This window comes from Heloderma suspectum, chromosome 2, assembly GCF_057233095.1.
Source record: "Heloderma suspectum isolate Gila_16-S chromosome 2, 16-S_ref, whole genome shotgun sequence".
NCBI lineage: Eukaryota > Metazoa > Chordata > Lepidosauria > Squamata > Helodermatidae > Heloderma > Heloderma suspectum.
Genome location: NC_139459.1, coordinates 390956584 through 390982716, shown reverse-complemented (window position 1 = coordinate 390982716; position 26133 = coordinate 390956584). Strand labels below are relative to the sequence as shown.

Genomic DNA, 26133 nt, shown 5'->3' with positions numbered 1-26133 from the left:
TTTGGCCGATGGTTGTCTGCCTACACCTCTCTTCTGCCATGGACAATGCTATGTTGTCATGAGTTGCGTGTGCTCATTGGTAAGCCTTAAGAATCAAATGACCGATGGACCAGAACAAGGATGTTACAGGGGCATCCCAGGAGTCGACACCAAGAGGACTGTGTTTAAGGAAGTTTTGAAAAGTTCAAAGATGTAACACCTGGAATGTTTCAAATAATAAAGTTAGTTACCTTAAACCTATCTTTACATTTCATTTTTCTCTGCAAACTGGGTTCATAACTAACCAGTTTGTTGAACATAATTTACTTCTTCCCAACCCAGATGATGCACAGTTCTGATGAGCTCACTGGAAGTACTAGTAGGGAGAGATCCTTCCATTGTGTGGCGACCACAATTTGCTCTTGGATCACTGGTCATGCTGGCCTATCCAGCACACGAAGTGCAATTGGGAGGGTTGGCAAAGGGGGCAGGGCTGGGAAACGCCCCCAGGTAGTGTGCGCCTTCATGCGCATAAGGAATGGGGAAGATGTGGCCCTCCTGATGTTCTCGGACTGCGACACCCATCATTTTCCCCCATGGGCTAGGCCAGTTCAGGTACTGAACGTGCAGTCCAGTGCTATGTGGAGGGCCGCACATTCCCAAACACTGGTATGCATCCGAAGAGATTTTCTTGATCTTGGCTCTTCTGTGTGAGTTTTTCGCATACAGGCCAGGCCAGGCTCACCTTTCCCCCTGGACAACCAGAAGATGGAGCTGCCTGTGTGACTTCTCACAAACATATTTTTCCCCAGTTATGCAGCTCACCTTGAGGCACTCAGAGAATCCATGAAGTTGCAGCTGTGAACTTCCCCCTGATCATTATCATAAACATAGTGATCTATTCTGAGTCTTGCCAAAGCTCAAGAGATGTTTGCTTTCTGTTTTCCTTGGAGACCAACGATGTCAACATCAGAATGAAAGGCAGTTCCAGGAACCCTCTTGCACCATGCCTGTAAAGCTTGGTGCATAAAACATCTCCTGTGCTCCCGAGAGCCTGGGCTCAGATTTCGGACAGGCCAAGATGACCATGCCTGTGGTGTAGTTTAGTACACCACCTCCCACTGCTGCCTATGGCTCAGAATTGGATGTTGTTGGAAAGACACTGCAGCCTCTATCTTGCAAGACTTTTCTCACGTCTCCTGATTAGCTGGCTGTGGAGGTGAAAGGACACTCAGAAAGCAGAAACAGCAGGAGGGAGGCAGACCCAGAATGATATCATTGCTGCTGCTGCTGCTGCTGCTTCCTTATGTGGCCGGTCAACTGCAGAAGACAGACTGCTTGACCACTCTGAATAAAGAGCAAGAGTTAGGGTCCTATTATTACCAGCCAGGAGACTACCTCATCAGTGGAGTCCTGTCTTCACAGTATTTCATGTGCAACGAACCATACGTTTTCTCTGAGTCCCCTGTAACCAGGGTTGTCACGTAAGTGATGCTGATGATGTAATGCTTCCAAACAGGCACTCCGGTTGTCCCCATTTACAGGAGACTGTCCATCTTTTCTGGTATCTCTGGTCATCTCTGATAAATTGCTCTCCTGACTTTTGCCATTCTGTCCTTTTTGAAGAAGAATTCAGAGCTTCATTAAAGAGAAGGCACCATTTAGTTCAGTATGCTCACATATGACTGGATCCATGGGGTTCCCTTGCATTGTTTCAGCCAAAAGAACCAGCAGCCTCTTTGATAGTAGATGTTGTGATAAGACACAAGCTGGAGCTGGGGTGGTTCTTTCTTTGGAGTGGTCCAAATGCAAATGTCCGCACAGCGGTTCCCTGTCCAGAATAATTACAGGGCCATAGTTGTGGCCCTTTCTTAAAGCTGAGCACCTTTCTTCCTCATCCACTACAGTACTTCAATCTGTGGGATTTACTTCTGAAGAAGCCAGGGGTGTGTGTGTGTGTGTGTGTGTCTGTGTGTGTGTGTTTAACGGGTGTTAGATTCATTCAAGATAAAATACAAGACATAATATCGGGATACAGGGATACAGTTTCTTCAGTTTAGCTCATACAATCAGCTGAGTGCTCATATGCATGATGATTAGAAAATAATAAGCCACCTCTTTCTTGAGATAGCTGACTTTTCCCAGGACAGTGAGTGACCAATCTTTCCTCAGAATGCCCTGGGAAGTTAGTCAGCAGAGCATACAGCATACGGCCTCTCAAATCAGAATAAAATTACAAGAAAAGAGTCCTTGGGTCAGAGTTGCAGGGACTCCTGCCTTACACAGACACGATCTGCTTTGGAATGGAGTTTCCCAAAACCTCCCCTGAAGTGCTGCGCTTTTTTTTTCAAAGTCACCCGTGATAGGCTACGTTAATCGTTACGTAGCCTGTCACAGGGGCGTTGTTTGTTTGTTTTTTCTTTTGAAGTTCGCGGCCAAAATATTGGTGATCCTTCCAGAAGCGTTAAAGAGTGCTTCGTTTTCAGTTTCCACTTTGATGTGATTCCCAGTGAGTAAAAGTGAGTGGGACACAGCTTTTCTTTGAGGCAACGTTCCCGAGCCCTTAACACTTCAAACACTGTATACACTATAAGGTCTATGTAGGTAATAATAAAAAACATTGTTATTTTTATTCATACATACTGAAACAGCATGGATAAGAGGGCACAGCTAATCTATGACATCCCCTCCCCATATTACTCACTTTTAAGTCTCTATGGGTGATATTCGGTAACAAAGCTTTCAAAGCTAAAAGAGAAGTGATTTAAAGAGAATTTTGGGGAAAGGAGAGAGTGAAGCTGAACTCAAACCAGAAGTGAAATCCCTTGAAACACATAGAATGATAAAGGCAGGAAGGTGGAGACCCGTAGACCTGTGAACGCCCATGCCCACACACACAGGCGCACAGAGAAGACCTGAAATTAGCATTTCTTCAAAGCATTTACTTACTTTTAAATACATCAGCCTACTTTACTATCACTTCATTGGCCAGTACATACCCACTACATGTCCCTCCAGACATTTTTTTTCCAGTTGATATCCCTGGCAAATTGTGGAACTTTTTTTTTTTCCTTTAATGGCTGTGGCCGTTTTCATTTCCCTCTCAAACACCAGAAAACATGACATGATTCAGAAAACAAAATGAAAACAAGGCCTACAATGGCAGCTGATGACTTGCATACATGTTAAAAAGGGTTATTTAAAAAAAAAAAATTCCACCATCCCCAACACAGGAGGAATAGGTAGGAAATCATCAATGATTTAGACTTTAAAAAAGTTTGTTTTTCTTCTTCAGAAACTCTGATCCAAACACAGTTGCTGAAACATACTCCCCAAGTCACTTTGGACAGAGAGAGGAGATTGTTTGCTTGCTTGCTTGCTTTTTCTCTTTATAGTGCTGTTTCTCTCCCCATAGTTCACCAGTAGACCTGGAAACTTCATGGCAGGTAAACGTAACACTTCTTCTGGCACCTGTAATTTTCAATAACATCGGTGAAACCATTCTGAATGATACCCCACCCCTATTATGATTTTACATGACAGAACGATAGTTTTTACTGATAAGCCTTAACAAAAGGCATGTGTGTGTGTGTGTGTTTGTGAGAGAGAGAGAGAGAGAGAGAGAGAGAGAGAGAGAGAGAGATTACCTATCTAAATACAGACAGACAGACAGACAGACACATATATCCTTGATCCTTGCAATCTTCCAACATCCCCTCTCAAGGAATGTGGTACAAATATCTCCATTTTCCCTTTCATCAGCTAGATGGATACCCAATTGCTTTGCAACACAGGTATGCTTGCTGCCCCCTATGAATGTCCAAACCATTATGTGATGATCGGCTCTTCTGGGATTGAAAAAACATGAAAAAGAATTTGGGGGTATAAAAGAAAGAACCTGAGATATGTTTTCATTCAGTGGAGAACAACAGCACGAGGCATTGCATTTAATTTTTGTTTATTTTTTGCAGTTTCCACACTACAAAGAAATGGCACATCCTGTCCTTCATGTTTGCTGTTCAGGAGATCAACCGGAACCCCAGGCTCTTGCCCAATGTCACCCTGGGCTACAACATCTACAAGTCCTTCTTTGACGGAAGAGCCACCTCCTACGCCATGCTGCAGCTCCTTGCTGGGGGCGAAAGCGACATTCCACATTACAGCTGCGGGAGGAAGAATCACCTGCTGGCCGTTCTGGAAGGGGCTGAATCAGAACTCTCCCTCCACATTTCCTCCATGTCGAGCAACTACAAAATCCCACAGGTGAGAATGGGGAGCGGAAAGGAGGCAAGGTGCATAGAAAGGGGAGCTGAGCACTGCTTGGGCTCAGCTCTCGCTCTTCAGTCCCTGTGCCTCCTGGGCATAATGGTTCTCTGGAGTGTGTGGAGGTGAGTCATGGCAGTGGTGGAGCTCTGGGATGGGAGGCTGGGCATCCCTGGGGGCAGGGATGGCAGGAGACCACAGAAGCTGTATTATTCAGCTTTCCATATGATCCCCAGCCCGGTTCCTGCCCCTTCCCGAAGCCACACATACAGAAGTGAAAACGTCCATCTAAGGCAAAGTGCAACACAGAGGGAATCCCCTTCTTTGCACTGGTTCTGCCCTGCATTGGATTGGAGGTTGCCTCTGACTTCAGCGGAGGTCTGAGTGCCCATCTATCTGTATAGGATTGCACCTTTAATCATGTCTTCAAAGGCTCTCCGACGCAGATGTTGCAGAAAACAGTCGTGGCTGACAGGAACGAGAACCCTCCCCAGCAGTTCTTGCAGCCCCCACATGACCACTGCCATGATTCTGCCCCAGAAGTTATGATGTCACCCATCTCTCTCTTGAAGGCATGGCCCTGTAGGGCATTTATTATTTCTTTGTTTATTTCTGAATTCATTTCTGTATTTATTCATTTACATTTATATTTGACTCCACGTCTAGACAGATTCCGGAGTGGTGAACAATATTTATTTATTTATTTATTTATTTATTTATTTATTTCTATACCACCCAATAGCTGAAGCTCTCTGGGCGGTTCACAAATATTAAAACCAAACAGCACACAGTAAAACAATTTAAAATATATAGAACATTAAAACCACAATATAACAATACAACCACAATAAAACCTAGCAGCAGTGCAGGAGTTTAAAATACAGATTTAAAACAGCAAAGATAAAAGTTTAGAAAGCTAAAATGGTAAATTGCCTGGGAAAATAAAAAGGTCTTCACCTGAAGCCGAAAGAAATACAATGTAGGTGCCAGGGGAACCTCACCAGGGAGCTCATTCCAGAGCCGGGGTGCCACAGCAGAAAAAGCCCTCCTCCTAGTAGCCACCCGCCTCACTTCCTTTGGCAGGGGCTCACGGAGGAGGGCCGCTGAGGATGATCTTAAGGTCCGGGCAGGCACATATGGGAGGAGGCAATAAAAGATACAAGATAAGGTAAAACAGTAAAACTCCATGTTAAAAATTATTTTTTAAAGAAGATAGAGAGGGAGAAAGAAAAATATTTTCAATAGAACTGGATTGTATTGGTGCTCTGGCAGGTATCCTGTTCCAAAGATGTTTAGCTCTTTGTACACTAGTAAAAAATGTATGCATGTATTTTCTATCCTGCCCTTGTTCCTCTTTATGGAACCCAAGACAGGGTACATAATCGTCCTTCCATTTTAGCCAAAAATATTTGACCTTCATCCAGAAAACAAACTGATACTAAACTACCGTCTCTGACTTTACTTTGCTCCCTAGATCAGTTATGGCATTGCTACTCCTGTTTCTAATGACAAAAGTCAGTTCCCTTTTGTCTACCGCATGGCCCCGAAGGAGGAAGCCCAGTACTCGGGGATCGTCCAGCTGCTCCTGTTCTTCCGATGGACGTGGGTCGGTCTCTTCGCTCCAGACACTGAGAATGGGGAGCGGTTCCTGGGTGCCTTGACACCCCTGATGATCGGCAGCGGGATTTGTGTCGCTTTCTCCAAAAGACTAGGACGACATTTCTTAAATTACATATTCCAGATGGACCTTTCTTTCTTGGGGAAAGAAGTGAAGGTAATTGTTTACTATGCGGACTCCCACTATGGCTGTTTTCCGTTGATTTTTATTCAAAGAACACTCGAAAAGAACCGAACTGGGGCAAAACTCTGGATCACACCAGCTTTTCCGAACACTGACATCAACTTGTCTGTTGCACCTTCTTACTTCCATTTCCTCCATGGTTCTTTGTCCTTCAGAATGAAGACTAAAAGAATGACAAAATATGACTTCTATGAGCCACACTCCCCTTCTCTGAAACAGTTTTGGGATGAAACTTTTCAGTGTTCAAGTTCAATGCATGTTTTGTCCATGAAAATTTGGACAGGTTGCAGAGAGAAAGAGAAACAGGCGACGCTGCCCCAGGAGGAGATTGAGAGAGCCCTGTCTCAGGACAGCTACGTTACTTATAGCAGCATCCAAGCTGTGGCCCATGCCTTACATGCTGCATATTCATCCCGACCCAAGTGGACGTTGAGGCTGGTTGAAGGAGGAAGGCGGGACTGTCAAATGCTGCAGCCCTGGCAGGTATTCCCTTTTCCTTGGGCAACACCTCCATAAAGACTCATGATGAAGATAACCAAACATATGTTAGAGCAGATAATTGTTCGTCCTGCATGGCAGTGCAGGCAGCCTGTAGACCCTGTTTCCTGCCACCGTTACATGCTCAAGTAGCTTCCCTCCTCCAAACATCCCTTACAAATGAAGCCCCAGGCCCATCGAGAACCAGTTGTTGTTTTTTTGTGAAGCACCATCAGGATACCCTGCAGTCAACTGAATGTTTTTGTTTTAGAAGACCCATTGGAATCCATTTCTCTGATTGCAGTCTCATGAAGTGCACAGGGAGTTTGCAGCAATGTGCCCGATTACATGCCCTCCGAATAAAAGCTAGCTGTGGAGGATGGGGTATGACCAGGTGGGTGCAGCCTGTGGTCAACAGGGATGTCGCAAGCACCCACCTTCATCTGGGAGGCCAGCAGACTCCCCCCACCCAGCCCCTTTGACCCCGCTCACTGAGCCATGTGGCGCTGACAGGAGGGGTGTGCAAAACCCCGCTTACCTGGCACCGCCGGGTTCCACAGGTGGGGGGAGGTGATCCGTTCCTCCCCCTGGAATCCTCGATGAGGGGAAGGTGATCCATTCTTCCTCCCAGAATCCTGCCCGGTTGGCTCCGCTCCGCGGCCAGCCGGGACAACCCACAGCGGGGCCTCCAACCGCTGCTGGGGTGGTGCGGATGCAAATGGCGTCGTGCATAGGGGACAACATTTGCGTCCCTACGCAAGCCCGTGATAGGCTACGTAAATATTTACATAGCCTATCACAGCTAAAGCAGGGACGCAAATGGCGTAGGGGATGCCATTAGCGTCCCTGTTTTAGCCATGATAGGCTACATAAATATTTACATATCCTATCATGGCTAAAGTGGGTATGCAAATGGTGTAGGGGATGACATTCGCGTCCCTGCTTTAGCCGTGATAGGCTACATAAATATATATGTTTCCTATCACGGGCCGACATAGGGACACAGATGTTGGCCACTATGAGGGCCACCATTTGTGTCCACAGCAGCCCGCCAGTGGCTGGAGGCGCTGGAGCTGCGGCCAGGTCACCTCTGTTTCGTGGGGCTTTTGCGAGGCAGAGCGGCGGGGGGCTCCATTCCACCATGGATTCAAGGGGGCTGAATTCACTGGAATTTGCCCCCCCTCGGATCCGTGGCAGAATTCTCTAACATCCCTAGCTGACAGTGCTGGCCTCTGAGCAGCTGGGAACAGCCCCGAGTTCTCACCCCCCCAACCACTCTCACTCTCTCCTCCTTGCAAGGAGGAGATGGCATGTGTGGCTGGGCTATATACAGCACTGAGGCCTCATCTGGCCCTGTCAGCTGTCAAGGAAGCCCTTACCAGCTGGCATTGTCTGGATGAGGCCTCAGCGCACCACCCTCTCTAGCCATCTTCTCCTTGCGAAGAGACGATGGCTTGCTTGCTGGGCCCATGTGTGCTGAGGACTCCAGCAGTTAACCCCTGTGGAGGTGGGTGGGGCAGCTCTCTTGGATGACCTTGCGAGGCAAGCTTGGAGGCTGGGCGGGGGGCTCTTGGACCTCTCCCATGGCTTGGACAGAGGTGAGTCCATCCATCCATTCTGATGCCTTCTGAAGCACAGACAACCCATCTCCACAATGTAGCAACTTGCAAAAGATATGGGAGGGGGAGAGGAGGGGGAGGCGGGAGGAGGAAATGGTGAGCCTTGGTGAATGGCATCTCCAATTGCCCAATTAGGGCAGAGTGTAACCCAGCAGTCTCCAATCAGTGACAGTGGTGGAGGAGGGGGGCAGGATTGGAGTGGATACATTGGAGAGATCATTCTGCTTTCATTTCAGTGTGTGTGTGTGTGTGTGTGTGTGTGAGAGAGAGAGAGGGAGATGGAGAGGGGGAGAGGGAGAGGGAGAGAGCGAGCACTGATTAGGTAGTGGTTTTGGTTTACGGAGTGTTGTTAGGGAGATTTGGCTAAATCTATATGGGGTGTGTGTGCTTGTGCTTTCTTCTTCCTTCCCAATCAAACTTTTCTTTTCTTTTCTTTTCTTTTCTTTTCTTTTCTTTTCTTTTCTTTTCTTTTCTTTCCCTTCCTTCCTTCCTTCCTTCCTTCCTTCCTTCCTTCCTTTCATTTGTAGATCCTTTATTTGAAAAACCAAACACTCGAAAAGTACGGAGGTTGAGTTTCCCTCTTTCTGTTCCTTGTTCTTTGTCTCTCCCCTGCCCCTTCTCTAATAGGTTTTACAGTTCATTCTTTTCTTGACTGTTTATTTTAAAAAGGAGAAATACAATAAAAACTACTTTCCTTTTCCTTCCCTTGCCTCTTTCTTTCACGTCGACGACACCCTTCTCAATTCTCAACTATTTGTTTGCCCTTACTTTCATTCTCTCTAGATTTACACACACAGTCACACACACACACTACTCTCCTGTCCTTTTTCTTGGCTCTCCTCCCCCCGCCTCCACACTTCTCCATTCCTGTATTCCTTCCGTTCCCATTTTTGATCACATTTCCTTTAAACAACAGCAAGAACAACAAAAGTTGACAACTCCGTTGTCTTCTGTTGTCCTCCTGCCTTGCTTTTAGGCAGTCCAGCATTTGTTTTCTTTTGATCTTGTAGGCAGGGGCAGGGGTGGATGAGGTGGGGCTGGGACTCGCAGCCCTGGTTGGCAGTCACGCTCTCCCCTGGTCCAGAGAGTGAGTGCTGGTGTAGTGGAGCAGCTGAATGCGGAGGCAAGTTGCAGTGTTCATTTGTCACTGACCAAGGAAGCAGTTCACAGAAACCTACAGCAGAATTGGGGAGAGTGAATTCCTCCACTTCAATAACTATGTTCTCGGATTATTATACCTCCTGAGTGTGGTTTGTATTTCTGAGATGAGCACCACACCCTAGAGTCGGACATGACTGGTTGGGGACACCTTTACCTTTTTACCTTTAGCACAACAACTACTATGCCAGACTGTCTGAAATTTGGCAGGTGGAATCCGCTTCATGGAAGATCCCAGGTTCCCAAATTTCATGTGTTTAGCACAAAAACTGTAAACCTGACAGCCATTTCCATTTTTCAATGCCAGTCAATGAGAACATGTCATATCAGAATGATTCAGATATCCATTCCAAATTTTGCTTTGGATTGGGGTCTAAAGAGAAGTGGATGGGGTCAGAATCAGCCTGAAGCAAAGCAGGGCTGCTTCAAAAGGCCCAAAGTTGCATCCAAACCATGATGGGGACTTTGTTCACAGCCCTGGTTTTGGAGAACTGCTGCCAGTCCTAATACCCCCCTTTGGCTAGTGGTCTCAAGAGGGAGCTAGAGAAGACTCTTACGAGTCCCCTGGACTGCAAAGAGGTCAAATCAGTCCATCCTAAAGGAAATCAACCCTGAGTGCTCATTGGAGGGGCAGATACTGAAGCTGAAGCTCAAATATATTGGCCACCTAATGCAAAGAGAAAACTATCTGGAAAACACCCTGATTCTGGGAAAGATTGAAGGCAAAAGGAGAAGGGGACAGCAGAGGATGAGATGCCTAGATAGCATCACCGATGCAATGAATATGAATTTGAGCAGACTCCGGGAGAGAGTGGAGGACAGGAAGGCCTGGTGTGCTATGGTCCATGGGGTCATGAAGAGTCGGTCATGACTGAACGACTGAACAAAAACAACTCAAGAGGGAGGGCGTTGGCAGCCTAGCTGCATTTCCTGATTGTCTAGCTCCTTTCCATTTGGATTCCCTCTCTGGTTATGTGACTGAATCAGTCTTGGTCTCATGAAGGATGACCATTAAAAGAAACAAGGGAAAATCCACGCTGTTGATTCTACTTGATCTCACATCTCCTTTGATATGTCTGTTTCCTGTTTCCTACCTGAGCAGTGCAGAGGAAGCTGCTCCAGCTGGTCTCGGGACTATAGAAGCAAGCAAGCTCCCAGAGAGTGAGTGATCAGAGCAAGCGAACAGGGAGAGCAGATAGGAGTTGCAGGAGAGTTGCAGGGGAAGAGGCGATGAAGGCAAAGCAGTGAGTGGGATGGAGTAAGCCCAGGAGGCTGTTCTTTCCCTTCTGAGTCTCCGTGTGCTCACCATGTGCTCCTGAGAGCTCCAATTGTATTGAGGGGGTGTGGCCTGAGTGATCCCTGCAGCTGTGTGAGCAGGAAGTTTCAATCTGTTTCCCACCTCCCAGGTGAGCAGAGCAGAGGAAGCTGCTCTAGCTGGTCTAGGGGCTATGCAAGGAAGCCAGCTCCCAAAGAGCGAACGATCAGAGGGAGTGAACAGGGAGAGAAAACAGGAGTTGGCCAGAGGAGTTCGGCAGGGGAGGTCAAGGGGGAGGCAGCTAATGATGGTTTTTTTTTTCTTTTTAAAAAAATCTTTTTCTTGTAACACACACTTCCATACTAGTGAACTTCCAGTGAATAGAGGACAAAACACAGGCAATTTCAGTACAATCAGAAAACAAGAAACATAAAGCTAAGGATGGCGGAGAATTCCACCACAGATTTCAGTGAGGCCGAATGCACTGGCATTCTGCCCCCCGAAATCCGTGGGGTATGGCCTGCCCCCCGCCCCCCCCGTGGATGCCCCCCGGGAAGAAGCTTACCTTGGGCGGATGGTCCGGATGGCAGCGGCTCCGGCGGAGGATGGTCTTTTGACCGGCTGCCAAGGCTGCTATTTCCATCTTGGTCTTTGCCGTCATTGGCTACATAAGTATTTACGTAGCCTATCACGGCAAGCCAAGCAAAACACACACAAAAAAATGGCATACGCAAATGGCAGCGGCTACGGCGGCTACCATTTGTGTTCCCTATTTTTCACCGTTTTATCCTACGTAAATATATACGAAGGCAATTACGGCCAAAAAAAGGGAACCGCAAATGGCGTAGTGGGCACTATTTGCATTCTTTTTTTCCCTGCCATTTTATCCTACATAAATATTTACGTAGGCTTTTATGGCGAAAAAAAAAGAAACACAAATAGTGCCCTATGGGGGCCGCCATTATCCGTACACACTTTTTTTTTTTTTAAGTCACCCGTGATAGGCTACGTGATGATTGATGTAGCCTATCACGGCTGACTTTGCAAATCTAGCCGTGATAGGCTACGTGAATCATCACGTAGCCTATCAGGGGACTTTTTTTTTTTTTCTTTTATTGCAATGGTGGCGGCGGCAGCCGGTCGAAAGACCCCGCCCTGCTCGAACACCCGCCGATGCGCCAGCCGGACCCGCCGCCGGGAGGTACATTCAGGGAAGGTAAGTCCCGTCCCGGGGGGTGCGGGGGGTGCAGAGGATTTCTCCCCGAAACTTGTTCGGGGGGCCGAACACGTTGGCGCTCGGCCCCCCGAAGTTTCGGGGAGAAATTCTCTGCCATCCCTATTGTCGATCACAAGCTGAATATTAGACTTCCAAATCACATGAAGTACAAGTTGCCCTCTACTCAGCACTGGTTAGGCCTCATCTGGAGTACTGTGTCCAGTTCTGGGCACCACACTTTAAGAAGGATGCAGACAAACTGGAGAGGGTTCAGAGGAGGGCAGGAAAGATCATCAGGTGACTGGAAACAGAGCCCTAATAGGAGAGACTGAAAGAACTGGACATCTTTAGCCTTGGGAAGAGAAGACTGAGGAGAGATACAACAGCGCTCTTCAAGTACTTGAAAGGTTGTCACAAAGAGGAAGGCCAGGATCTCTTCTCGATCATCCCAGAATGCAGGACACAGAATCATGGGCTCAAGTTACAGGAAGCCAGATTCCAGCTGAGCATCAGGAAAAACTTCCTGACAGAGCAATACGACAATGGAACCAATGACCTAGGGAGATGGTGGGCTCTCCCACACTGGAGGCATTCAAGACGAGGCTGGACAGCCACCTGTCACGGATTCTTTGACTTGGATTCCTGCATTAAGCAGGGGGTTGGATGCAATGGTCTTATATCCCCCTTCCATTCATCCTATTCTATGATTCTATGATTCTACCATCAAACCTCATATCCTTTTGGGTCTTCTACACTGGTGCTGGAGGCACTGAACTCCAGTTCCCCTGCTACCTGCAAGGGTGGTTTCAGAAATTAAGATTCGGTGATCATTCTTTGATCTCTTGAGCTGTGGCACCCCAGAAGGTATATGACCTTTTCCCCCAATGTTGTTTTCATTTTGGTAACCATCCTCTCTCCATTGTTATCTGGCTATCTTCTTGATATATTTTGTGAGCATCCCAACTTCTGTGGCACGAAAGGGCTCCTGGCATTCAGTCCTGGTGGCCTCTCCAGGGTCCAAAATAGCACATGGCCATAGAGAAGGCCCATGGCAGTTAGAGCATTGCCCACAGCGGAAGAGACTCTATCCAGCAGACTCTATGGTCATGGCCTGGAAGTCCTCTGGAGCCTGTTGAAACCCTGGGGAGCCCATCAGATGACACGATAAGTCACCTCGGGCACCTTAACACTTTTGCAGAGGGGTGGTTAGTCGGGGTGGCTTGCTAAGCATGAGGAATGTGGTTTTCTCCCCCACATGGCACGCTAAGCCACCAAGGTGAGCAGAGATTCCTTAACCATTATGGCTTAGCATGATGTCTGAACATGCCTGGTATCTTCATTATGAGTAGGAATGGGCAGGATTTGTTTTAAAATCTCTGCGGATGATCAAGCATCTTTACTTCTGCCATCTGTTCATTGATGGGATGCACTTTTTTGTACGAGCATTTTGGTCATGCGCCAAGGTGCACGTTTTACTAATGTGCACTTGCACCTCCCCCCCCCCCCGGGTAAAACAACAACAAAAAGTCCTGCAGGTTTCCCTAATCTGTGCAATTTGGGAAAAGCCCTCTCTTAAATATGATCACTTATGAATTGATTGCAGATTATTCTGACAACTCTAGTTGTGACTGTGAACAGCCAAAGAATGGCATTGTGAGCCCGGATGGGATGTGCACTGAACATGGAAGTTCACAGCTCAAAGTGATGAAACCTAGGATATGGCCTACATTTTCATGACTTCTAAATCCGGGCTGTTTTCTCTGTCATTCTAGCTTCACACTTCCTTACGAGACATCCAGTTTTCGAATGCTTCCATGGGCGGACTGTATCTGGATAAGACTGGCGAACTGGCAGCTGACTTTGATATCGTGAATTGGGTGATGTTTCCCAATGAGTCTCGTGCTAGAGTGACGATTGGGAGTGTGGAGAGACAGGCATCTTTAGACATGAAACTCACCATTAAGCAGGAAGCCATTGCATGGCCCAGCCATTTTAATGAGGTAGGGGAAAGGATTTGCGTCCTATGATTGGCTTGTGACATCTCTTAAGCTCTAAGAATATCCAGCCTGTCTTGTGTTTCCCACCCCCACCCCCAGCTTCTAAATATTTATTTATTTATTTATTTATTTCATTTTATTTCTATACCGCCCAATAGCCGAAGCTCTCTGGGTGGTTCACAAAAATTAAAACCAAACAGCCCGCAATAAAACAATTTTAAATATATAGAACATCTAAACCACAATATAACAATACAACCACAATAAAACCAAGCAGCGGTGTAGGAATTTAAAATACAGGTTTAAAACAGCAAAGCTAAAAGTCTTGAAAGCTACAATGCTAAAATGCCTGGGAAAATAAAAAGGTCTTCACCTGGCACTGGAAGGAATACAATGTAGGTGCCAGCAAACCTCACTAGGGAGCTCATTCCACAGCCGGGGGGCTACAGCAGAAAAAGCCCTCCTCCTAATAGTCACCTATTCCTCCTTAGAGCACGACCAAAGGAGCCAGCAAGCGGGATCTTACAAGCTTCTCTGTTAGATGCCTCCTTCTACCCATGAGCAATGCCTCTCCCCTCCTCTCTCACACCAACCGGCTGACACATTCACAAGAGTAGGGGGGCTTCTCCCTTACCCAACAGGTGCTCGAAACATTTAGCCTGGGAATCTAATTGACCTGGGGACGGGGTTGGGAGAGTCGCCCAATCCTACTGTGATACTCAGGACAACTCACCTTCAGCTCTGTGGAGTTCACATTTTCTGCTCACAAACCAACTCACTACATATGCCAGTGCTAGAAGCCTTTGATTTGTTTATTTATTCCATTTCTATACTTCCCAATAGCCGAAGCTCTCTGGGTGGTTCACAGAAATTAAAACTACAAAGCGCAGCATGAAACAATGCAAAATATGAAAGCTTGAAACCACAACAGAACACTACAACCAGAATGAAACCTTTCAGCAATGCAGAGATTTTACAATACAGATTTAAAACACTGAAGCTAAAAGACTAGGAAGCTGAAACGCTGAAATACTGGGAGAATAAAAAGGTCTTCACCTGGTGCCAGGAGGAGTACAACGTAGGTGCCAGGCAAACCTCCCTAGGGAGCTCATTCCACAGCTGGGGAGCCACCACAGAAAGGGCTCTCTTCGCGCCAGCCACCAGCCTCACTTCCTTGGCAGGGGTGCACAGAGAATGGCCTCTGAGGATGATCTCAGGGTCTGGGCAGGAAGGAACCCATGGGAGGAGGCGATCCTTCAGATAGCCTGACCCCAAGCCGTTAAGGCTTTAAATTTTACTACCAGCACTTTGAATCGGGGCTGGAAATGGACTGGCGGTCAGTGCAGCTGGAAAAGTACTGGCGTAATATGATCTCGCAGGCCACTCCCTGTTAACACTCTTGCTGCCCTGTTTCAGACCAACTGAAGTTTCTGGAACGTTTTCAAAGGTAGCCCCACGTATAACGCATTGCAGTAATCCAGGAGAGAGGTTATTCATGACAAATTCTGAGTGACTTTATTTTCGAAGTGCCATGCAAACCCGTCACAGCATGCAACCGAGAATCCCACAGTTGTCTTTCCCTGGCCCAGAATGTAACAGGCCGCAAACCACTCAGAAAAGCTCCTCTGGATGACACTGAGAACATGCAATACTGGTGGAAAAGCACTGTCTCTTGGCCACCCTCACCGCCACAGAGTAGGCTTGATAGTGAGCTCTTACCTGTGTTTGGTCAGACTCAGCACGAGTTTTCCTGCATCTGCATTCTAGCCGTCTCCTCGCTTGCTTCATTGCCCTCAGCTCAGGCGTATACCAAGTAGGGATGTACGAAATGACTCACCTGTTCCATTTCATTTCATCTGGCTGCTTCTCGCCTGAGCAGGGATGAAAATGGCGGCTGCCGTAGCCACCACCGTTTGCATCCCATTTTTTCGCCATGATAGGATACATAAATATTTACGTAGCCTATCATGGCATCCCTGAGTTAGCCGTGACAGGCTATGTAAGTATTTACGTAGCCTATCACGGGAAAAATGGTGAAGCGAATGGCAGCCGCAGACCTGGCCGCCATTCGCAAAGCAGCGTGAATGGCACCAGGTAGTTGCTCCGTTTCACACAACTTTCGCGTGGTGGTGGGCCAGGGGGGGCTTCATTCTGCCATGAATTAAGGGGGGCTGAATGCACTGGCATTCGGCCTCACTGAGATTTGTGGCGGAATTCTCTGCCATCTCTAATACTAAGGAGCTGGCTGGGCTCTGCCCAGAGGGAGAGGGCGCTTGGGCACGATCGTGTCAACCGCCCGAGTCATCTCTGCATTCCCCAGAGTGACCTGGGCTTTGACAGGAGCACCAGCCATACCAGCAGAACCCCCCTGGGGGCCTTTGGGGGTGGACCATTTTAATAGGTCCCCCACCCTTGCAGAGGGGAAAGGCTGCCAGGAGTCTAAACCTCAACAGGAAGTGATCTGACCATGCCAAATGGACAGATGTTAATTCCTCCACTTTCAGATCACCATCCTCCTGCCCAGTCAAGTCAACCAGATCAAGCGTGTGTCCTTTTATATGCGTTCGGCCGATGACATATTGGGACAGCCCCATGGTTGTCATGGCGGCCATGAAGTCTGGAGTCGCCACAGATACAGCAGCCTTGGGATGGAAGTTGAGATTCCCCAGGACCATCACCTGAGGGGTCCTCAACAGCAACTCTGAGACCACCTGCATCAGCTCAGGCAGGGAGTCTGATGGGCCGTGGGATGGGCGGTACACCAACAGAATCCCTAATCTGTCCTGCGTACCCAACACAAGGTAAAGACACTCAAGATCTGCACTCGAATGAGCAGGAAGCCTAGAGAGGGAGATTGAATTCCTATAGACCAGGGCAACCCCCCCTCCCCGGCCCTCAAGTTGGTGTTGGTGCTGCACTGAGTAGCCAGGAGGGCACAGCTGCGAGAGAGTGACCCCTCCCAGTTCCCCCACCCCATTTTTTTTATTACATTTATAACCTGCCTTTTTTCCTCTTTAAGGAACCCAAGGCAGCATACTTAATCCCTCTCCTCTACATTTAGCCTCACAACAACAACCCTGTGAGGTAGGCTGGGCTGAGAGTCTGTGACTGGCCCAAAGTCACCCAGTGAGCTTCTGTGGCCAAGTGAGGACTAGAACCCGGATCTCCTGGCTCCCAGTCTAACACTCTAGCCACTACACCACACTGGCTCTCAGTGAGACCCCAGTCTCAGTAATACATATGAGGTCAGCCCCCTCATCCACAATCAAATCATGGATGAGGGAGATTTTATTTGGGGCCCACCAGGCATTCAGCATCAGCACCATCAGACCCGAGGGCAGACCGGTAAGGCCGTCAGGAGCCATCAGGTTGGGGGAAGAACCAGAAGAGGGGACAGCTGTAAGGTGTCTAGCCCCTCTTCTCCTCAACTGGCCTGTTAATCTGCCAAGGCCATACCTCCCCCTGCCCATGACCAGGGTTATGTTGGCATCTCCCCGAGCCCCTGGACAGACATGTGTTAGGCTACATGTCTATCCAGTCAGTTATTCATTAATCCCAATTCGTACTGAATTCAAGGGTCAAATTAGGTAGCTGCCTCCAAAAATATGGGCTCATCTAACCCAGTATTGTTGACACTGACTGGCAACACTCCAGGGTTTCAGGCAGGAGTTATTGCAGCCCTATCATGAGATCATGCCAGGGATTGAACCTGGGACCTTGTGCCTGTAAATCAGGTGCTCTACGGCTGAATTATGGCCCTACTATGGGAAGAATGGGATTGAGTTAAAGAGGTGGTGAAACCTGTGGCGGAAGGGCCTCCCACCCCCCGCCACCCTGCAGAATCGCCCAGCATGAAGCTTACCTGGGGCAGGTGCAGAGGCGGTGGGCCGGCGGCCGCTCCGGCAGTGGCAGCTGGTCTCTCAGCCAGCTGCTGCAGCCACAAATGGAGGCCGTCGTAGCAGCTGCCATTTGCATCCTTCCAGCTACCATGATAGGCTACATAAGTATTTACGTAGCCTATGACGGCAAAGAGCAGGGATGCAAATGGCCACCGCTATGCTGTTTGGGTCCCTGCTCGTTGCTGTGAATGGCTACATAAATACTTATGTAGCCTATCACGGCAGCCTGGAAGGACGCAAATGGCGGCCGCTACAATGGCCGCCATTTGCGGCTGCAGCAGCCCAGCCGTGGCCAGAACTCGGGCTGCGGCTAGGGATGTACGAAAGTCACTTACCTTTCCACGGATTATGTTTATAGTGTGTGGAGGGGAGGCATTCTGTCCCACCCCCCGGATCCTTGACGGGGGGGGAGGCGATCCGTTCCTCCCCCCGGAATCCTTGAATGGTCGGCTGTGCTCCGTGGCAGCTCCATGGAGCAGCTGGCCAGGCTCAGGCCAGAGCTGTCCACAGCCATATTTCCGGCCGCGGATGGCTCTGCGTAAAAACAAAACAAAAACAAAACCATGTACGCAAATGGTAGTGGCTACGGCCACTGCCATTTGCGCTCCTTATTTTTGACCGTCTTAGTCTTACCTTGGAGACCAGGTAAGGAGTGAGGGGCTCACACAGCTGGGTGGGGTTGCTGTCCTCATCGGGCTGAAGCACCCCCAAAGCACTTCAGAGTGATCCAACCCATATTGGAGTGCTTTGGCCTGATTCTGACCTGCTCCGGAATTGCATCGCTTTGCACCGCAGCACCCAGATACACTAGGGATTCAGGATGACATGGCTAACCGCCCTAGTAAAAATGCCCTCTTCCATGTGACTCTTGGATATGTCGCCTTAGAGCATCTGATGAGGCCTCCTCCAAGTGGCAAGGCCAGCTGAGATTTGGCTGGTGACAATTGGCAGGAAGGCCTTTTGTGGTGTGGCAACGCCCCTGGAGATGTTGGTCTGCCATGAGTCTCAGGCAGGAAGTCCTTTCTTTTTCAAGAGGCCTTTCTATTATTTGAATGGGATTTTCATGTTGTGATCCTTTTGTGTTGAATGGTTGGTATAAGGTCAAAGTGGGGAAGAGGAGAGGGCCTTTCCAATAGTAGTGCCTATCCTCCAGCAAAAAGCTCATCTCCCTCCCCCATCGTTCACCGTCATTGCATGCACCTGTTTTGAAGATTGCCCTTTTATTGCTGTTGCTTGTAATTTCTGTTATTCTGGGATTGTCTTTCAGTTTACTTCATTGCCGTACCTTTTCTCCTCCAGTTTTTATATTGGCTTGAGTACATTATTGTATAGGGGGCATATACATTTTGAAACAAACAGACCAAAAACTTCCATGCCATGTTGTGATGCATAATAGTGGTTCCCAGAAACGAGGACCTGGGATCACTTCTTTACTTCACTCAGGGTCACAAGAGCTAGAAACCCTGTTGGGTCCTGTCTAAATTGTAGGACTCATTTCCATAGTTTCATAACACTGTTTTCCTGGATGCTCCTTCTCTTTGTTGCTAGACCATACCTCATTCCAGATGCACTGAGAGCTGTCGCTGTGGATACTACAAGGAGGTCCAAGAAGGAGAGCCACCATGCTGCTATGCTTGCGCTCCATGTGCGGAAGGAACCATCTCCATTCAGGAAGGTAGGCAAGATCAGAAGAATGGGAGTTGCCTAGGGCAACTCCTTGAATATGCCGAATAGTCTCCACAGCCCTATTTTACTTTTCTCTTCTTTTCTCTTAAACACCTTTAGCAAAACAATCCATGAGTAGGTAAGAGAAGAAGGCTTCATAAATGACTGTTGCTCCTAGTGTAAAACATCATGGGAGTCCCTTATGGTCATGGGCCATTCACTTCTGCTCACCCTGAAATACCTCATGATGACCTTCTAGTACATAACATGATTTTAATGAAGGCTTGTTCCATTCGACTGAATGCTAATTTTATTTGTTATTGCTCTTCTTCTACAATGTTTTATTCTTCTGGTCTGTACATCATTGTGATCATTGTTCTGATGTGCAGTCTCAAAAGCATTTTAATTAACACATTAAATATTCATACATCATTGGAACAGATGCTAAAGACTTTTTGAACTCTGACCCCTACTTGGCTTTAGTTTATTTTGTAATCTCCACCATTAATCCTATGAAGTGAGTAGAAAGAAAATACGATGGGAGTGAATCTGTGTGGTGCAAAGCAGGGGGGATGCTTAGTCCACACTCTTCCTGGTATAAATCATGCCCTCCCCCCAAAAAAACACCACTCTGACTTATTCATGATTGGGACAGGGCAGCATGTATAGACATGGTGGGCCTTTATCCATTATACGCAGAGAATTGTCTGCACTGTGCTGCGATCCTGTGGCAGTCAAGTAGGCGGTCCCTGACAGAAAAGGGGATGTGAAAATGGTAGAACCCCCACTTTCTGATGATCAGAGTACTCCACCGCCCAATGCTGATTCAGTCTTCTGTTTTTTTAAACCTCTTTAGTAAAACTTGATTAAAAAATAAGAAAGCTTTATGGAAGTTTCCTACTCCGGATTTCAAAGGTAACCAGAAGTCCCTTGAGCACCGTCTTGTGGTAGAAAGGTGGGGCATTAGTTGAGTAAATAAATAAATCACAAGCCACTCAGCTACCAGGTACCTTGACATGCCTTTCAGGATTATTATAAAGATGAGAAGAGGATAACCTCAAAGACACTCCCTTACCCCGAACAATGATGGGATAAATAGACTCGCTTTTCCAAATTTAAACCAGGTAAGGAGCTGTGTTTATTCCAAGTCAGCCCATCAATCCATCTAGCCTACTCTTCTCTGTTCTTCTCTGACTGACAACTGCTCTCTAGTCAGAGATATTACAGTACCTTTCCTGGCCATGCTACTACTAAGGTCCTCGCTTGGTGATGAGGCCATAGACTGGTCTGGTCACAAAACAGGTCCTCTAAGAGGGAATGTTTCTCTCTCTCCCTGCTCAACTGCACATTTTTTTTCTGGAGGTACAGTTGATGTGAATCCTGCTGAACTCACTCTCCATCTTCTCAGATGCTGACCATTGCATCAAGTGTCCGGAAGATCAGCATCCAAACAAGGACCGAGATCAATGTGTCCCCAAGGAGATAACCTTCCTCACCTATGAAGAACCTTTGGGGATTGTCCTGATTTCCTTTAGTCTATTCTTGTCCTTATCCACGGGCTTCGTATTAGGAATCTTCATGAAATACCAAGAAACTCCAATAATCAAGGCCAACAACCGAGACCTGTCCTACATTCTCCTCATCTTCATCATGCTTTCCTTCTTGTCGTCCTTCCTGTTCATGGGGTGGCCAAGGAAAGTGACTTGCCTTCTCCGACAAACAGCCTTCAGCATCATCTTCTCAGTTGCTGTTTCTTCAGTGTTGGCCAAAACCATCACGGTGGTGTTGGCTTTCCTGGCCACAAAACCAGGGAACACAGTGAAGAGATGGCTGGGGAAGAGTCTTGCAAACTCCATTGTAAGTTCTTGTTCTGGTGTCCAAGTTGTCATCTGCATCATCTGGATGGGGAGCTCTGCCCCATTCCCCGATTGCGACATGCACTCCCAGCCTGGACAGATCATCCTGCAATGCAATGAAGGATCTGTTGTCTTCTTTTATACTGCCCTTGGCTACATGGGCTTCTTGGCTGCCATCTGTTTCACAGTGGCTTTCTTTGCCAGGAAGCTGCCTGGGGCCTTCAATGAAGCCAAACTGATCACCTTCAGCATGCTGGTCTTCTGCAGTGTTTGGCTGTCCTTTGTGCCCTCCTACTTGAGTACCAAGGGGAAATACATGGTGGCTGTGCAGGTCTTCTCGATTTTGGCCTCCAGTGCTGGGCTGTTGGGCTGCATCTTTCTTCCCAAGTGCTACATTATTGTACTGAGACCTGATCTGAATACAAAAGAGCATATCATGTTCAAAACAAACTAGGGCATCTGATCCATAGAAGTAGAGTTGTGGAAGAATATTTGGCGTAAGTTTGGAAGAGATACTAGTATTGGTGAGATCATAGTTAACAGAGCGTTTTGATGTGCTTATCGCTTCAGTTGCACAGTTTCAGTGTTTGTGTTACAGGAGACAGGCAAAGCTGAGCCTTGGGGCTATCACTCTGCCAGTGACCACCATCCGCATCTGAGATAGGGTGAGGCTGCGACTATGCCATACCCAGGTTGTCTAAAAAATGCATCTGTTGAAGGTGTGGCCCTTAACAGCTGAGTGTGCCAGCATTTTGCAGCTTGAGTGCACATGGAAAGCCCTGAATGCAAGACATAAAATGGATTTTTGTTTGCTTGTTAATGGCTTGTTTATTGTAATTGCTCTACTTCCTATGATGGTTTCATGCACTTGTTGTCATCAAGAACTATTCACAAATAATGCAGGATTTTAATTTGGTACTTCAATTTCCTTGCTTGTCATTGTCATCTGTGGTCATCAGAAATGATGTTTTTGATTGGAGGGAATGGTTTATCTTGAAGAAGACAGTCTCCTGAACAGAGAGATATTTGATATGGGATAATCCTATGCTCAGTTTTTGGTACCGGGCCATTTAAACTTTAGATCCTGACACTCTCAGCCTGAGATTTGGGGCAGCTGCCAGTGCAGGCTAGAAGCCCTGATTTCAGTGGAGCTGTGAACCCATTCTGGGTTTCAGACAGAATCAGCCAGAACGTGAAAGGAGGAGTCCAACGTGTTGAACCAGCATGGAATCTAGCCCCACCAAAACTGGAGCCATTAGCCTCCACTGGGAGCTGTTGACTGGGTTAACACTCAGTTTTGGTACACGTTGGCTTGACATTGTAATTCAACTGAAGAAAGTTTCATAATGTACAGTCCCCAACCAGGCTGTGTTGTGTGGACAATCAGGCTAAAGGAGTATGTTGGCCTTGTCTCTTATGATATTGCTTCTATAGTAAATGCCTGGCCAAGGTCAACTGTCGATTTGCTCTGCAGTGCAGTAATAGACAGTGTTGAGAGTGCCATAGGATTTCTCTGTTTCTGGGGATGGAGGTGAGACCAGGGCTCCGAAACCTCACTCTTCGCCCTCTTTCTCACTCCCTCATAGCTGCTTTGGTTCCCTCTACGCCTTCTGTTTCTCTTTTTATTGTAATTGTGTATGCATATATGTATTATTCTTTCATTCATGCATTTATTTATATATCCTAACTTTCAGAAATAAAGTCTGTGAGTCTGCTGAGGTACTAAGATGCCCCAGAGATCCATCCCTGCAAACCACTATCAAATCCTTCCCAGATCACACAGGACTCCATGGACTAAGCCCTAAACCATATGCATCCATCATTTCCAGCACCGCCATGGCAGAAAAACATGGCTCTATGGCTTTTACAAGGCAACTCCCTCCAAATCCCAAAATGCGCATTTTTGCATATGCGCAAAAATGCTCATTGTGGCAAAAATGTGCTTTTTTGCACACACACAAATATGCGCATTCACAAAATGTGCATTGTCGTGCTATGTGCATTTTGTGATCACCATTTTATTTGTCATAAAATGGTGACCACAGAGCTCAACAAGGCTGCTGGGGTGGGTGAGGGTTGCTTGCTGAGCATGGGAGGGGCTCAAGTGGGATCTGGGAACTGGTGAGTGGGGGCAGGGGATGGGCGGGTGCCCGGAAATCCGAGATGGGGATGAGTTCGCACATCCCTATAAAGTAAGTTACCAGGGCAGCTACCACTTTGTTGACCTCCCGGCAGCAGGCAAAGGGGCCTTTATTCGGGGCAGGTTTTGGTTATAAAGCTGTTTGCTGAAGTGGGTTTGAAGTGGCAGGTGCAATTTTTCTTTTATTGATGTGGCTTTAACTTATTTTCATTTATGTTTTAATTATAGATTTATATTTGATTTATGCTTTAGTATTGTTCGTCACCTTGAGCACTATTCCAAGAGCAGTGAGGTGCTTTGCAGGGATGACAGGACAGCACCAGTCCGAAGGGTACTTTATATTCTCCATAGATGTCCGCCAACTTTGGCTACAAAGGATGTAGTCAATCTGATTTCGATGTCGACCGTGTGGTGAAGTCCATGTATAAAGTCATCTCTTAGGTTGTTGGAACAGAGTGTTTGTTATGCACAGTGAGTTGTCTTGGCAAAATTCTATCAGCCTATGTCCTGCTTCACTTTGTACTCCCAGACCATGCTTGCCTGTAATTCCAAGTGTCGTTTGACTACCCGTCTTAGCATTCCAGTCTCCTGTAATGAAAATAACATCTTTGTTTGGCGCAATATCCAGTAGGGGCTGCAGATCCTCATAGAACTGATCTACTTCTGCTTCTTCAGCATCTGTAGTTGGGGCATATATTTGGATCACTGTGAGGTGAAATGGCTTCTCCTGAATTCGAATTAAGATCATTCTGTCATTTTTTGGATTGTATCCAAGCACTGCTTTAGCCACTTTATTATTAATTATGAGGGCTACTTCATTTCTTCTGTGGTCCTCTTGTCCACAGTAGTAGATCTGGTGGGCATTTGATGTGAAGTGGCCCATTCCAGTCCATTTCAGTTCACTGCCACCCAAAATGTCTATCTTTAATCTTGACATCTCCCCAATAACCACATCCAATTTGCCCTGGCTCATCGATCTTACATTCCAGGTTCCTATGGTGTGTTGATCTTTAGAACATCGGATTCGTCGTTCACCACCAGCACCATCGGCAGCTAGCCGCCCTTTCGGCTTGAAGCTAGCTGCATCATCACATCTGGGGCTAGTTGAAGTTATCCTCTGTTCCTCCCCAGTAGCATTTTGACCATCTTCCGACCTGGGAGTCCCATCTTCTGATGGAATACCAACATATCTCTGGTTGTACTGATCCACTGAGTTTTCATGGCAAGAATATTGGGGTGGGTTGCTGTTTCCTTCCCCAGGGATTGTATTTAGTCTGACCTCTCTGCCATGACCTTCCCATCTTGGGTGTCTTCACGGTTTAGCTCATGATGTCATTGAGGTGCTCAAGCTCCAGCACCACGACAAGGTAACGATCTCCTTTGCTAAAGATACTGATATTAGAGATTGTGATTTAGAACCCTTCATAAGGGAAATGAAATTTTGGGATGTAGAGAGGAAATTGTGTTTTCTGCTACAAGCATCTCCCCAGTGTGTGGCCAGGAGGAGTGCTTCTTCTACGGCTAGGGATGGACGAAAGTCCCTTACCTGATCCCGAAGCTTGCTTCGCGGTGGGGGGGAGGCGCTCTGTCCCTCCCCCCGAAATTCTGGCCGGGGAGGGAGGCGCCCTGTCCCTCCCTGCCGAAATTCTGGCCGGGGGGGAGGCACCCCATCCCTCCGGCTGCGAAACGTCATCTACTGCCAGGACGCAAAGGGCGGCGGCCATAGCCACCGCCGTTTGCATCCCTGCAGTCAGCCGTGATAGGCTACGTAAATGTTTACGTAGCCTATCACGGCTGACTTAAAAAAAGAGGAAGAAGAAGCACGTACGCAAATGGCGGCGCCCATGGGCGCCGCTATTTGCTTTCCTTATTTTGGCATGTGTAGTCTACGTAAACATTTACGTAGACTACGACGAAAATAAGGGCAACGGAAATAGCTTTGCCCTTATTTTCACCGTAGTCTACGTAAATGTTTACGTAGACTACACATGCTAAAATAAGGAACGCAAATGGCGGCGCCCATGGGCGCCGCCATTTGCATACGCACTTTTTTTAAAAAAAAAAGTGAGCCGTGATAGGCTACGTAAACATTTACGTAGCCTATCGCAGCGTTTTTTAAAAATCTAGCCGTGATAGGCTACGTAAATCTTTACGTAGACTATTATGTTTGTTTGGTTTTTTTACTTGGAAATGGCAGCGGCGGCGGCAGCTGGTCAGAAGACCGGCTGCTACTGCCGCCAGCTGGTCGGAAGACTGGCTGCCGCCGCTGAACCGCCACCAAACTGCTGCCGGAGCCACCGTCGTCAGGGACATTCGAGCAAGGTAAGTCCCATCCCGGGGGGGGGGCGGGGGGGCAGACCGTTTCTCCACCAATTTCTGGGGGCCAAATGTGCTGGCATTCGGCCTCCCCGAGATTCGTGGAGAAATTCTCTGACATCCCTATTACTGCCAGGGCTGCAAAATATGGGGGAAAATACGTAGATCCCACTGTAGTGCCTGGCCTGGGAGACTGGAAAATATGAGAAATGTATTCTTATCTCAGTCTGTAATATCATGCTTTGCGTATGTAAAGCTTCTTATATTAAGAATATATTTTAATTCTAACAATTTCAACTAATAATTTTAATTAGCGATTACTATAGTCTTATGTCACTTTGAGTAAGTTCTGTGACTTGGTTTTTTGATGCTATGGTCTAAGGATTAATGCAGTAAATGCTATTCATTCATATTTCAAATAGCCTGATTCCAAGTCATGCGTGACGTTCTAAGTAATAACTAGCACCATAAATTTTGTCTGGAAATGGACCA

General features: G+C 47.3%; 1 protein-coding gene across 1 annotated transcript in view; it reads left to right on the top strand.

The window, feature by feature from the left end:
- The window catches only part of LOC146356440 (extracellular calcium-sensing receptor-like), a 34240-nt gene extending 14762 nt beyond the window's left edge, over positions 1–19478 (top strand). Inside the window, exons 2-6 of the mRNA XM_084830116.1 lie at positions 3395–3425; positions 6327–6526; positions 13541–13768; positions 19213–19339; positions 19450–19478. Coding sequence (XP_084686242.1) covers positions 3395–3425; positions 6327–6526; positions 13541–13768; positions 19213–19339; positions 19450–19472 — 609 coding nt within the window. The 3' untranslated portion in view covers positions 19473–19478. The remainder of the gene's footprint in view (positions 1–3394; positions 3426–6326; positions 6527–13540; positions 13769–19212; positions 19340–19449) is intronic.
- Positions 19479–26133: the final 6655 nt, after the last annotated feature.